At 33.5% G+C, this 15,446-nt stretch overlaps 2 protein-coding genes and 1 long non-coding RNA gene across 8 annotated transcripts; all 3 read right to left on the bottom strand.

The window, feature by feature from the left end:
• Window positions 1-545: 545 nt before the first annotated feature.
• On the bottom strand, window positions 546-5,859 carry LOC103487272 (exonuclease 1). Of its 6 annotated transcripts, none has more exons than XR_007816210.1 (15): window positions 5,555-5,859; window positions 5,216-5,335; window positions 4,748-4,871; window positions 4,507-4,644; window positions 4,192-4,401; window positions 3,873-4,047; window positions 3,707-3,780; window positions 2,807-2,930; window positions 2,147-2,325; window positions 1,995-2,052; window positions 1,567-1,922; window positions 1,448-1,499; window positions 1,057-1,255; window positions 794-969; window positions 546-721 (listed from the first exon to the last, which is right to left on the bottom strand). XR_007816210.1 is itself a non-coding variant. In XM_051080545.1 (14 exons), the coding sequence occupies exons 1-14, from the start codon at window positions 5,713-5,715 to the stop codon at window positions 882-884; spliced, it is 2,058 nt and encodes a 685-aa protein (XP_050936502.1). In that variant the 5' UTR covers window positions 5,716-5,859; the 3' UTR covers window positions 546-881. The 6 variants fall into 6 exon arrangements, 1 of the variants encoding a protein (XP_050936502.1); XR_007816211.1 differs by having other exon boundaries at window positions 546-712; XR_007816212.1 differs by having other exon boundaries at window positions 546-684.
• Window positions 5,860-8,190: 2,331 nt separating this feature from the next.
• EIF4E (eukaryotic translation initiation factor 4E) lies at window positions 8,191-11,000 on the bottom strand. The gene is given in 5 exon segments (NM_001297480.1): window positions 8,191-8,241; window positions 8,320-8,385; window positions 8,538-8,663; window positions 8,816-8,981; window positions 10,702-11,000. Coding segments are annotated over 5 exon segments (708 nt in total).
• A 1,245-nt stretch (window positions 11,001-12,245) lies between these two features.
• LOC103487291 (uncharacterized) lies at window positions 12,246-14,885 on the bottom strand. Its single transcript, XR_537219.3, has 2 exons — window positions 14,534-14,885; window positions 12,246-12,465 (listed from the first exon to the last, which is right to left on the bottom strand). It is a non-coding gene; the product is annotated as an uncharacterized LOC103487291 (long non-coding RNA).
• Between the last annotated feature and the right edge of the window lie 561 nt (window positions 14,886-15,446).

Genomic DNA, 15,446 nt, shown 5'->3' with positions numbered 1-15,446 from the left:
AAAGACTAACATAACTAAAGGAGGAAGTCATGGGTGAAAGTAAAACTTACAAGCTTAATTTAAAAAATAAAAATAAAAATAGACCTTAACAAATTCATAATCAAACCCTCTTGTAAGCATTATACCAGAAATAGAAAATTGCAAATTACAGAACAGACAACGTACCAAATTTTCACATGAAGACAGAAGTGGTATTTTACTATTAAGTCACAAACTTGAGAAAAATTCAAATCAATCCCCCAAAAAAACTAAAATGGTTCTTTTTGGAAATGGTAAGTGTTGCTTTCACTCAAAACAAAATATAAGAGGAATTAAAGCAATGTTTAGCCATGGGGAGAGAGTTGCTTGTTGGTTTAACAAATTTGCATGTAATAAGGTTTCACATTTATTGTTTTCCTTTTCTTAAGCAGCAAGATTAAAAAGTTGCATATAGAAATTTCTGTTTCACTTGCCATATATCACAACCCCAATTGATTACATGTGCTGTTATTGATGGAACATTTGTACCCAAAAAAAGAAGTAATCAATAAAGCAAAGAAAGGATCTGAAGCAATAGTGAGAGTAAATTTATTTCTATAACTGATATTTCAAGAATACTATTTGATTAGGCAACATTTAGACTCACAGATGAAAGTTGAAGCAATTGAAAAGCAACAGGTTGCAACATAGCCGATACGCGCAAAACTGTCAAAGATGAACCGTTTATGAACTCCTGTTGGCTCTAGAATCAAATCAAACATCAGTCTAGGAATAACAATGAGTTGCAAGAACAAATGATAATGTAGATACTCACATTCAAATAAAAATAAAATGGAGTGGTTTATCTACAATAGAGGTCCCATGTCTTGTCAGGCAATCAAAAGGATCTGCTTAAATACCGGTCATCGTCTTCCTTTTCGGAATGGCAAGGGATCCCTGTGCTTATTTGGTACGTAAGCAAATTGGCTGAAGTCCATTGCAGCAGTAGACCTTCAATGGGATTGGAAAACAAGTCCAAGATGATGAGTCTAGAACAAAGAAAATATCCATGATCTCAAGATAGGGTGTATGTTTTACCTATTGGTTTTGCTGTTCTGAACATCTCTCAAAGGGGCTCGAAGACCACTTGCTCGAGACCCCGAAGAGAATCGAAACGATGATATTACTGAAACAAATCGTTCCATTGATTTCTCTGCTATGTCTGAGTAATGACTTAAATGAGAAATGTTGGATCCAAATTTCGCTTCTTCAGTTATTGTCTCCGGTACTGTTTCATCTAATTTATAAGAAAACTAACTCAAACTCAAGGAGGAACAAAATATATATTAAAAGAAAAACATAAAAGTGGTCTGGAAGGATTTCACAACTCTAAGGGCATAATTATATCAGCTCAAACGAAACATTTCAGTTTTCAACCCAGTCCCCAAAGTTCTCGATTGTGTGCAATAAACTTTTCCTAAACACTTACCACAATCGGGCTGCAATGTATCCTTGCACAAATGCTTAGTTTTCACATTGTCCTGAGAAGATATCAACGATTAGTATGCAGGCCAATCTTTAATAAAAGAGTAGCATAAAAGGACATACCATTTGAATGCTTTCATTTGGAGAGGCTTTCCTTTTATTAATTGTACTGTCACAAGAATTGCTAATAAAAGAGGTAACCTCGGGAGTGGTTATCTCATGCATAGCTACAGCTGCATTTTTCTGCTCAGAAAGTTTTTGGTTTTTTTCATGTTCATCATTGCTTTCTGGCTTATGCTTGAAGTAAGAACTCCTTACAATGACCCTTTTGTTGTCTTTCCTCACTTTTTCTCCAGCTGTATCAGGAAACTTCTCACAATCGGGTTTCTTATGCAGAGTTGCACAAGGCTTATGTATTGATTGGGTGTGTTGCTGTAGCAAAATATGCTCCGCTTCTCTCGTCTTATTATTGACCATATCTTCATTCATGAAAAACAATTAGTACATAATTAGAAAGTGAAAAATGGTTATTCAGAATTGAGGATACATACCCTTACTCCGGTTGCAAGAGTCAGAAAGAGGAAATCCATCTGCATTATCATTTCTTACCTGATCAATTCAAAAAAAGAAAGGATCAAGATGGTTTCAACTACCAGCATGCTTCTTCACACGATAATTTCCAGAACCAAAGTCAGTTTCTTACAGGATAAGTAGATAGAAAGCCCTCTACATTTTCACATTGATGGATAGAAGCTGGAGGGCAACTATCTTCAGGACCAACAGGCTCTTCGGCACTAATTGAGAAGTCATCCCTGAAGCTTGGTTGATTAGCTGATTGTTTCGGCGCCCTAAATTTTCTCTTCGCCTCGAGAGAAGCAAAACCTTTTTTAGTGTTAAGAAATACTTGACAACCCCAGTCTCACTTAGAGTTAATTGGCATTTTCTTTAGTCGCTTAATCATTAAGAGCAAGTATCTGCACTTCCAGTCCTCACAACCAGATATATATGTTTTGAACATAAACCCTTGATTCTACCACAAAAATACTTCAGCACTTCAAGTAGTTGGAATCTACGACCGTATATTTTTCTTTCTAAATGTTTGAACTAAAAATTAGTGGCATTCATTTGGTCAATGATAGCATTTGTGAATGCTGTCTGAAAAGGAGTGCCTTCATGAAAACTTTAAACATATGAATATGAGGTGCATAACCTAAATACAGTGTAAAAATAAAACAAAATGTTACCTAATATCACCCATATATGATTATTATTTGTTACCTCTGCCTATTAAACGAAACAAAACATTTGAAGCTAGAGTTAAGCAAATGCAATAAAGAATAATAAGACAGGATTCCCCGGATACAAAAGTATTTCGTAAGGACATTCTTCTGTACAGGTAAATCCAACTTTTTCTTTATACTTCCAGCATTAAATTCTTTTAATTTGTAAGGTCTTTCATGCACGACTTCGGTGTTTGTATCCTGCTCCTGTTCGCGTAAAGAAAGAAAAGAACTATAAGCATTACAACATACAAAAACTTATTAATTACCAAATCTTATTCACAAGTGCCCCTCAAACTGACAAACTTAAAAGAGGAAAATGGACTTTTTTAGCTACGAAACATCGGATTAAAAACATAAATATAACTCACTTAAAGCACCAATATTATTCCCGCTTCTGTTTAATTCTGTAGTTGCATTATTTATACCACAGAAAATACTGTAGATTCTTTGGACATCTAGCATTTGAAAACCATATGGCTAAAATGCCTAAAAAAGGACATCCTATTATTGGTAAACAAAGAAGCCATTTGGCCCACCAACACTATAAGTTGGTGACCAGTTGTAAACAACTCATTTTGAATAATATATTGCACATTTATTGAGTAACCTCATCTTCTCTTTACTTCGTACTTTTTGCATTTACCAAGGAACTTCTCATTGATCTCTACTTTCATATTTAGGAAGTAACCCATCTTACTTTCTTAATCTACAATCTTGCAACTGTAAACCCCAAACCCAAATCATATTTATACTTAACCCCAAGCTTGTTAACTCCACTCAGTGGGCCTAATGCCTCTTAACTAGCTCATCAAATCCAATTCCTTTATTAATTGAGTAACATTTACAACACAAACTCCTCAAGTTTAGAAATTGTTACATGCAGTATTTCGAACAAGGAAACTCTGCAAAATGTGTCTATTAATGTCACAAAACTCAAAGCCAATATTGCCACTGGAGAAGATAATAGATATATGATGTACCTGGAATGGTAAATTCGTACACGGATCGATATCACCTTCTGCTATACCTTTAGCTATATGTTGCGGTATCGATGTATAATATGTTAAGTTACTGCTTCTGGTGATTTAAAGAACATACTATAACAGTATACAGAAAAATGGAATGAGCTCCAACAAAAAGGATATGGGCCCAAGAAATCCAAGTCATCTTCTATATGGTCGGATATTTGAGATAGATGTACGATATCTTCAGTGATAGGGTCGTAAACCCGTTGATGCTGAAAAGTCAATATCGCTTTCTTGAATGATTCTTCATACAGGTGAGGAACTGAAACTGTGCTGTACCTTAAGTGTCTAATCACCTAGATAAAGTTATACAAGTCAATATTTACTACATGAAATTAAGACCAATAAAACTCAGCTTGTTTTCAAAGAGCCAAAACACTATTTTGAAATACAATAAAACAATAATAATAAACTGCATTAAATTAAATATTGAAACTCACCTTTTCATAACTTAAAAATTTTTTGACAAGTGCATGGGCCCTTTTAAGTCCCATTCCTGGCAATGACGGCAAATAATCACAACCACTCAAAATGCACATCTCAAGAATCATCTGTTTGGTAAATCCAGAAAGATTCAAGTCCTTGTTCTTTTGTAACATGTCATATCGAAACTCAACTCCTTGTCCAAATTTGTCCATTTTAAAGATAATCTGATATGGGCAGGAGCAGACCAGCAAAAAGCAGTTAGAATTCTCCAAAAATAAAGTATAAAAGCAGATTAGAACCAAGAATATCAAAGTGTTGTCTTTGCTTACCCTTGGACAGCCAAACGGTATTAGATCAGAATCCTCGGTAAGAACAGCATCAACCTGATTGCTGATGGCCAAAAAGGTCATCTGAGCATCTGCCTCATAAGGTGCCACAACATACGATACATTCTCTCGTTTTAACACCTTGGGAATGAGTTCATGGTCAAATAACATTCTTGAGCACAGTGATAAGTATAGTTCATAAAACCTCAGATAAAGTAACTAACAGTTATGAAAAAGCTATTACTTGAATTAGTTCATGGGCGATCGATGGCGTTATATCAACAGCCTTCTGATAACACTCATAGGCAGCAGCAGAATTTCCATTCATCTCATGTTCTGTTGCACGAGCAAGATTTTCTTTTCTCGTCCTGTGGTGAAAAATGAGTTTCTTTAGAAATGCATGACTTTAAAAGTGTGGAAACGATTCATATGAAAGTGAAAGTGAAAAAACACAAAAATAAGAAGATATGTAACTCATACAAAAAAAAAAAAAAAAAAGAAGAAGAAATAGGTTTTACGGGGATTGAAAAACTTTAATATCCCCTTCAGTCTTCAGATATTGATGTTTTATGGTTTACAATAAGCTCAACTTTGAAAATAAAAACAATGGCTACCAATAAAGAAAAATGTAGGGAAATAACCAAACATCGTTGATCTCAATAAAAAAAAAAAAAGGAAAGTGAAACAGTAGGTGATTTGATGCTTATCCTACCTCGCACGTTTGATTTCTTGCTCACTCTTCATTGGAAGAAGACCTCCATCAAAGACAAGAACAGGTTTCACTCCATAGTGCCGAAGTAAATTGATTCTATGCATACAATAATCAACGTGCCTATAAGAACGAATGGAATATAGAGAAATAGTCACAACCAACATAAAAAATATGAGTATGTCAAATATTAAGCTAATAGGAAAGCTACCGGAGCAATTTCACCAACTGGGTATCCGAGATATCGGGAATAGATGCAGGTAAAGTAAACAATACAATATTTTTGACCCAATAGAAAAAGGGAAACTGAAATCCAGAAGAAAGAAAGGAGAATGGAGATACTTGGAGGTGGGAAGACCATTGCAGAGCTCTTTGCTGCAGCAGAAAGCCCCTTTATGGAGCCAAGAATAGGTATCGATGGCCACAGAAGAACCCTCCAAATCCTTGATATGGATCGGCAACATTATTGATTTCAGAAGCGGCAACAGCCCCTGAATCCCCATTGCTCTACACGGTCGATAGCTCTACAAGGATTTTGTTCGCTTCAGAAAGCAATTGAGAGTTGGACTCGGAGATCGAGGAAGGAGAGGTTTAGGAAGAAGACAGGAAAATGGCGGGAAATTTTCATAGCTCCGAACTGGGTGGGAATCGTTTTCTCCACCCGCAATTTTTTGGTTTTTAAAAGTTTTGGGAAATTAATTGATTTTTGTACAAAAATAAATAAATATTTCGTTAAATATTCTATTTTTTAATAACTTTTTAAATTTTTAACCTCTCCTCTATTTTTAAATATATTGTAATATTGTTTATTTATTTTTGTAGAAGGAAGAGATAGCATAACAATAAATAAATAGCAACAAAAACAAAACTATTTATAAAATATAATAGAAATAAAAATATTCTCATTAATTCAAATTTTACATTAAAATTCTTAATACTCAAAATAAAAACTAAAGTTTTAAGTTAAAACCCCATTTTAAAAATTTTAAAAAAAATATTAATATATTTTGTGAATCAATATTTCTATTCTATCTAAAAAATATTTTAAAAAAATAAAATGTTATTTTATTCAACAGGAAGCCACGTGGCAAATTTTGCAGGAAAGTCCTTTTCGACTTTTGGACTTTGGCTTAGAATCCGGCTTGGGACCATTGAACGTTTATTTTAGGAGAGTTGGCATTTTTGGCTATTCGGTTTGCAACTCTATTACAATTGCGATGACAAAATGTAAATGAAATTGAATTTTTAAATTCTTAAATAGGTCTTTCATATCTTCAATCTAGCAATCAACGGCGCTCGACCATGGTTTTTCGCCTGCGATTAAGTTGATAGCTTACACCTAATTTGATTCCACCGTTTGAGTTTGGATGGGAATGAGTTATTGTAAATTCAATTCCATACATTATCACAAGAATTTCGTTAAGAATTTTATATGCTCATCCACGTTCATATTTTAAATCTCAATTAAAATGTAAAATTACACAAAATCTCACAAAGTATAAAAATTAAAAATATCTTAAAATAATAATTAGTCAAACAAATAAAAACTTACATTGATAGATCTATTTTACTGTCGATGTATGTTAATAGTCAATTACATAATTATTTGACAATTATCTGTATGTTAATTTCAACAATAATTATAGAGATGAATTGTGTTTGTAATTTATAACTGTATATTAATAGTCAAATAAAATTAAGACTATAGTTCTAATTTAAAATTTAGGTTTTTATTTTGGTTGGCAAGAATAATGGTGTAAAATTTGAATCAATAACACTATTTTTTAAAAACTTTTTTGAGTTTAGAATATCTGTGAAACTTTTCTAATAGTTAAAAAATATTTTTTAAATAAAATTTTGAGGTTTTGTATCTAAAATTAACGATAAGAGCATTTTTTAATCGGTTTAAAAATTTACTTATATCTTTGAAACTTTTAATAGTTTAGATGCATTTTGACATAAACTACAAAGTTTTTGGATTTTTTTTTTAAATTTAACTAAAACTTAAATACACCAGAATTAGATAAACTTTGTTATATTTTATAAATAGTTTCAACATTTTACTATTTTGCTATCGACTTAGATATTTAATCTATGTTCCCATGACTGGAAAATGATTTGCTTGTCATAAAACGCATATGGTAACTTACAAGTAAAACAATAAATAGACTAAATTTTTCTTATTAAACTTAAAAATGTTGTCATTTGTTTTTTTCCGAAGTATTACTCTTGAAAGTTCAATCATTCTTAAACATGAAAAGTACTTATTCCAAACTGTTTTGAACATTCTCAAAATTCTATTGCGACCTCCTAAAAATATTTTTTTCAACGAACAAAAAAACAAATTGCAACTTTCTAAAGTTAATTTTTTAAACGAACAATAATTTTACTTTTTAAAGTAAAATTAATTAATCTGTATATCACGTGAACTACAACACTGAGGTGACGTCGAATGTTTTAGTTATAGTCAAATCAACCCTTAGTTTAGATACTTTAGTTACAGACAATGAATCAAGGAAAACTACATAATTTAATCTCAATTTTAACCTTAAGAAATTAATCTCAATTTTGTTTGACCGAGCGAAGAAGCAAATAAACAAAAAAGAGAAGAAGGGGACATGAACTCAGACCAAGCTAAGCTAATAGAAGTTGATTATAAAAGAGCATGCATTTCACCTCATTGGCTAAAACTGTCAAGTACAGAACAAGAATCTGAGATTCAGGTGCTTTTGTGTTATGAGCAATGGCGATTTCCACAAATTCCTAATCGCACAAAAACATCGTTTACCAATTAAAACCTTCTTTTTCTTTTTCCCTGGGTGGTGGTGTGTTTGGTTTTCCGGGGGAGGGGAGGTTGAAACTAAAGGTAGTACCCACTAGCCACAGCTCAACCTTTACATGCCGAGATGCAGCAGCATGCTTTGCACGAATAGGACGAGTTATCCTCCTCCCACGCCACGCACTAGAAACCGTACAGATCACACCATATATTTATTCTTCGCATGTCTATCGAATTTCTTTGCGTCATCCTGAACAGGGAAACAACATGGTATCAGAAACATGAAACGAAGGATCAAGCTGAAATTTATACAGCCGCATGTACGTACGTGGAATATAAAGCCAATGCTCTCATTGTAATCAAGAAACTCCTTCCACTGTTTTCCAATGCTCGCCTAGCCAAAAAAAAAAGAACATGTTAAGATTTATTGAACTTAAATGAAGTTCATTGTGTGTGCCAGAATGGAGTATTGTACTAATGTGGAGCATATTATGCTGGAGAAAATATATGGGTTTTAAATAAATTACTTGATCTTGTGGTTATTACCTGCGCAGCTTCATTGGAAGCATTCTTCGTCCAAATTGATATTTTATCCTGCCCAGACCTAACATTAACAACTGCTCCACAAATTTCATCACCACAGTCAAACTGTTCTCCGATCATAGCAAGCAGCTGTTGGAAATAATTGATTGTTAGGAAAAACAATAATGATAAAATAGTCTTAAATATATTTGCTTGTGTATTACCATTAAAATTTTAAAGAAAATAATAATTAAAAAGAAGCAGCTTATGTGTCGAATTAAACATGGAATTCAGGGTAATACCGTGTACAACCAGCCATTATCAGATTTTCCCCTTGGAAAGTTCACAGTCCATTTCCCTCCATTAGCACAAACGGGATCTTCCCATTTAGGCTCAATTTTATGTTTGAAGCAGTACAAATCTGCCCTCATCGCCAATTTGCTTGGATGATGAATGTTGTTGTAAACACTTGAAGCAGGGAAAAACGAACAAATTGATCAACCAATCACAATGCAAATAAAAACAAGGAATGCAGAGATAAATTAACAGCCAAGCAAAAGATTAAGTGTTGTATGGCAGTAAAAACTTTCATGAAAATGATGGACATGTCAACACGAAACAACCATGTATAATTTTAACTAATGAAGGTGTAAAAAATGGAACCCTAAAACCAATCCGTCCAAAAACAAATAAGGATTTTAATTAATTTATAGAAGCAACAGAATAACCATCAAGACAGGAACATTTCAGAAGCAAACTTCGCATGAAAGTGCTTTAACAATTTTTATTCTATTTAAAAAGTAAAAAAATAAGATAAACTAGAAGCCCTGTTTGATAACCATTTGATTTCTATTTCTGGTCCTAAAAAATAAGCTTATAATGACTACCACTTCCACGTTGCCTACTTTTTAACAATGTTTGTAAAATCCATGCTAGGTTTGAAAAGAAAAATAGTTTTAAAAATTTGTTTTTTATCCTTGAAATCAAGCTAAGAATTCAAATGTTACCTTGAGAGAGATTAAGACCATTATAAAGAAATTGTTAGATAACAAATTTAATTATCAAAAACCAAAAATTAAATGGATATCAAACAAGCCTAAGAGTATCCAAGCCAGGACGCAGGCAATAATGCACCTCAATTATCCTCATTCCTCACTGATCAACACTTGAGGCTACTATGACTGTCAAAATATTAAAACCAGGTAGGTAGCCACAATGGCCACCATAGCTTAAACTCATTTCCTTCAAAAACCTTTGCCACATTCACCCTTAATTGACCACTAGACCAACTCATAGTATAGTTAATTCAAATAGTGTAATTTATGAAGCCAAAAGCTCTAGAAATCAGTGACCACTACAAAACAGAGCAGGCAAGAAGGAAGGAGGCAAAGATGGTAAGCTGAACCAGCAATCGTAGATGGAAAAACAAGAAATAAGGGAAAACGGTTGTGAAAAATCAACAACGATTGATGATCCAAACTCATCCAAATCTAGTTGCTGAAAAGAAAACCAATGGTCGAGGAATCTTAGTAAAGATAAATCAGCAGAAATGACTGTTTATATAAATTCAAAGCAATTTCCAAGTACCATTAATTTTGTAGCTGCTCTCATATTTGTATAATTGCAAGTATAGCTCATAATATGATATCTGATTATGAAGTTTTAACAACGGACACACGATCAAAGAATTTCAAATTAGAGAATATTAAAAAAAAAAAAAAAAACAATCTATATGGACGTCAAAAATAAACTCTTCAACAGAGCTCCTAAACAAAACCCTAAGGAGGGTTTTAAAATACATACAAAAACAGGAGCAGAAAGCATTGCTTCACAGATGTTCCTCCTAGGTCCATGAATATATCAAGAATATCAATAGAAAAATTCCATACATTCAAGACCCACGACAAGAAAATAAAAATTCCTTCAAATTTCTACATTGTCCAGTCCCCTCTCCAGCCCTCACATTCATAATCCCTTCTTTATCTCACCTTACTTCCAATCAAATACAACAAGAGTAAACCAACGGAACTAAAGCACAAAAAGAACATAAAATAAATTTCAATTTCCTAATGTTCTATCTCACCAAGTTTCCTAAATTTTCCCTAAATCGAACCAAGAAACGCCAAAAACAAAAAAAAATCGAAAGCAAGAGAGAGAGAGAAAAATTAAAATCAAAATAAAATTCTACCTCCAGAACTCCTCGACGGTAGAGAAGGTATAGATCGGTCGAATAGACGCACCCCAGGTGGCTTGCTTGGATTTGGCAGATGGGTTATCGAACCAAAAGGTCCAAGAGTGCTCCAGAGGGTGAGGCTGATGCACTAGGGACGCGGACAAATTGGAGGAGTCGAGGTCGTCGTCGCCGACGATCTCACCTTCCTCAAGTTCCTCATCTTCGTCACCGCCACGTCCTCTAGGGTTTTGATTAGCAATGGAATTAGAAAGATCTTCCGCCGATGTAGCTTTCATCGAATCTTCAACTACCATTTTGGGTTTTCAGTGCTTTGTGGAATGGAGAGTTATCTGAAGAATCGAATCAATGGAAGGGAAGGAACCGAAGAAGAATGGCACCGCCCTCGGATTTTCTGTTAGGCGTTTGAGTCGGCCTTTTGTGGTACAATTTTCGACTTAAAACCTTTATCCCTTGGGCTTCCCCCTTCGTTTCATAATTCATAGGTATATTTTCCAATGCTTTTTCTTAATTATTATTACATCTAATTGAAAAAATCTTTTAAATATCGAAAATATTTATATATAACAAAAATATTACTATGTATTTTTATCCTAAATATCATTTAAACTATCGTTTGTAATTTCATAAATTACAAAATATATTTAAGAAGAATTATAAAAAATTATAAATTTGACAAAATATTAATAAATATTGTTAGACATTAATATACTTCTATTGGTCGTATTGATAAAAAGTAACGGAAGTCTATTAAAATCTCTATATTTAGGCATCGAGTACTTTTGTTATTAAATATACAAACTACTGCCTACAATTTACTTTATGAATTTTATGATATTTATTTTCAAATGTATCAAAGGCTTTTTTTTAGTACAATCTAATACATAAAATTACATGTAATTTCTTGGGATGAAAGTATTATTGAGCTAAACTCACTTTTGCTCGAATATGTTGATAGTTTAATACACATTATTTGTAAGGTGCCAATAAGTATTGTATATCATTTAAGAAACAATGGGAACATGTATTATGAAGCAAAATTTTCAAATAATTGAAAACTACATAATAGTACTTTCTTATTTCCAAAGTCAAAATAAATAGAAGGTTGAACCGCCTCATCCAACGTATGTAAAAAGAAAAAATTGCAATAACCATAATACACACAAAGATATAGACTTCGAGCTTACACTTTCGGTCCAAGATTCAACATGCATGATCGAGGTTGGTTCAAATTGCATACAAGCCATATGTATAAGTTTCAAACTAAGTCGATTGAATGAGTAATCTCATTTAAGTGGATACTCAAAATGCCACAACGGGCAAATTTTGAAAGTAACCTAGATGATTATAATCATTCTAAAATAAAATTGATATTAAATGAGGAAAGTCATATTATACGTTTGATGGAATTTATGCATTGTGTCGAGTGAGTCTACCGACTCGTTGAGGTTGACAGTAGAATCAATCATGGCGTGGAATATCGATCAGTTCTTAAATCAGGCATTTTGATAAACAGTAGGCAAAGAAAAAGGCTGAAAAGATGAAGAAGATATGGAAATTGAAATTGATATGAAGAAATCAGATCAATTTACAAAAATATCAATGTTATTACATACATCACTATGCTCAGCGGACCAATGGCTTCATTCCCTCTGCCAAACCTGAAATATTAAACCATACACAAAATCCCCTAACTCTGCCTTCCAATCACTCAACAAACTGCATCAATCTTTACACCAACTATGGCTTCCATGTCTCAACCTACCACACATTGAAATACAGAGAATTTGAGGTTCAAGAAAGATGAACTTCATCAAAGCACTTCTAAAGCATGGAGAACTGTAATAGGAAACAAGATGACAACAGTTATTGGCAGTTTTTTTGGGGAAAAAAGAAATATGAGGACATACAAAAAGACATCAAGTTAAATCAACGATAGACCAAAAAATTTATGTTAATGGAGGAATGTAAGTTTAATATATCATTCAACACTCCCATTTATTTATGGGCTTGAAATATGTAGAAGACCCAACAAGTGAAAATAATTACTAATTTGGAAGAGAATTTGAACATGGAACCTCCTAGACCACCTCCTTTGATACTATCTTAAATCATTGATTGATCCAAAAGTTCAAACTAATAGTTAAGGTATGTATGCCACCCGACAAAAATAAAGAGAGTCAAGCAAAACATATATATTTACAATCATGTGTGTCTAAGCCAGCTTACACACATCTCGATCAATCTCGCGAGACAACCTGTCTGAGCCTACAACATATGGATGTCAAGAAAACCAGTAGATATTAAATCTTAAGCAGATAATCACCATGGATTGAATCCATGACTTCTTAAACTTCAATCCATGACTTCTTAAACTAATGAAATGAACTTCAGTCATGTAAAATGAGATCTAGCGAACAACGGCAACACAAGCTACTAAAACTTAACAAAGGACCAAACGACAAACCATTGATCTATTCTAGCATCAAAAATACCTTTAAACTTATGTAAGACCTTAACAACTACATCAGCAATCCTACTCTGAAGAGAAGCCGTATGGCTCCTAGTCTTGTCAAAAAGTTATATAAGAAAATTAACCAAAGACAATGGCTTAAAACTTTCGAAATTAGCAGTAAAACAGATCTTTGAATAGTGACTCTCTCTCCAGCAAATGTACTAAGAAACTTCCCCTTTGTAGGATTTCTTTTTTTGGACAAGGGGGAAGCGATTATATATATAGCTTCAATGTACAACACAACAAAACAACCCTGCCAATATGTTAAACTACCAAACAACCTAAAAGCCTAAGCTGAATTTAATGATATTTATACTTTAGCAATCCTTTCATTTGTGAGGTTGGAAAATTGTTGAAAGTCCATTAAAGTAGAAATCAATAATAAGTGGAGAAGAAATTATGTTAGTTCGATGAACACAACACAACATTTTGCTCTCAAACCATGTTCAATCATGAAAACCAAATAACCTAAAAACTTAGGTGGGATGGGCTATGGTAAATTTAGTCATATTTACGCTTTAATACATAAAAGCACATAGCTTAAGGTGAGAAAGAAATAAAGAAAACTCCATCTCTACTCTCAAATGCCTTTTGGAGATGAAGCCCACCAAAATTCATGACACAATACAGAAAACCCAACAAGGTCATACTGCAGTGAGAAACAAAATACGTCTTGGGACATCACACTATTCCATTCCATAGACTTTGGAGTCGTCTGAAGCTCTACAAGTAAAGTGGGTAAAAATTGCCCCAATTCCCAACCAATCACATCGTTTTCTCCTAGCAACCTCATATTCCTTTTAAAGATGAGCATAAAAAATTATTTATACAATCAGAAGCAGTAGGGCAGATATCCCCGAATGTCCAATGACATCAATCAAATAAATCAAAACCAACAACAACAACGAAAAAATTGTTAAATTCAACACCCAATTCAGCTCCAAGCATTTCAAACATGAACAAACAGAAATCATGATATAAAATAAAAAACACCATAAATCCACACACACGAAATGTCATAAGCACTCCGCCAAACTACAATAGCAACAACTTTCTCTTAATCCTTAACATTTAATCAAACAGTTAAAACCTCAAAACAAACAACCTCAAATGACGAAAACCAAATCCTCTTTTAAAAAAAAAAAGAAAAAAAGAAAAAAAGAAAAAAAAGAAACCTAACCAGAACCCAAAACCCCAAAATCTCAACTTTCAAAAACAAAAGTAAGTAAGAATCCGAAAAACAACAGGACCAAAACAACAAATGCAGTTAATCGAAAGACGAAAAATTTTCAAAGACATTAAGAAAAAAACTACCTTGGGGGTATGAAGCAGCGCTTGGTAAACTCCAAAGAAGTGCAGGAAACGGCATGGTTGGATAGGAGTTGAGCATGGAAAAGAGAGGAGAACATTTTGAACCCTAAAATTTGACAGAGGGAAATGAAAAAGGAAGAAAGAAAAGGGTAGAAGGGGATTTGGGGTTTAAGGAAAATGGCGATTGAAGAAGCGGGGGAGAAGGGGGTGAGAGTGGGGTTGTTTTGTTACACCGCACGACCTCCTAGACAAAGCAACAGAGACAGGGAGACAGACGGACGGCAATTGGCGTTGTTTTTTTGTTTATAATGTTTTTTTCTTCAATCCTACGTGGCTTCTTTTGCTTTGCCTTCCCCTTCCCCTTCCCCTTCCCCTTCCTTTTCAAAATAAATCCCCCGCTCTTTTACCTTTAACAAAACGCAGCGTTTTGGTGGATCTACTTCGCCAAATTATAAATGCAGCGTGGTAATTACTAATTACTAATTAGGAATCAACATAAGTCGGTCACATCCAATTTTTCACCGTTGAAGAGTAAAAGTCGATCACTCAATTTAACTTTTTAAAATATTTTTAAAATTTGTTGATTTAGATTTTTCTTAACCAACATCAACCGATCTTTCTCATTCTTCGACCAACTGACTTGATTAGTCAACTCCATTTTTTTGGTCTATCTACTATTCATAGTGAAAATTGCACATTTTTACCGATAAAAACAACAAAATAAAACTTATGGACTAATTAAATTAGAATATTAGGTAAATTTTATCCATAAAATGTGGTGGTCTTCAAGCTACACAACTTGAGTGACCAAAATGGTGAGCATGGTAGCTTTGTAGCTCATAAGCAACAAAGTTACAATTTGCGATTAACCCACAACAAATCAAGGATAGAGCCAATATCATTAACATCTCCATAA

This window comes from Cucumis melo, chromosome 12 (genome assembly GCF_025177605.1).
Source record: "Cucumis melo cultivar AY chromosome 12, USDA_Cmelo_AY_1.0, whole genome shotgun sequence".
In the NCBI taxonomy this organism is placed as follows: Eukaryota; Viridiplantae; Streptophyta; class Magnoliopsida; order Cucurbitales; family Cucurbitaceae; genus Cucumis; species Cucumis melo.
Note: the sequence above shows the minus strand (reverse complement) of the source record. Positions and strands in the feature narration are given on the sequence as shown.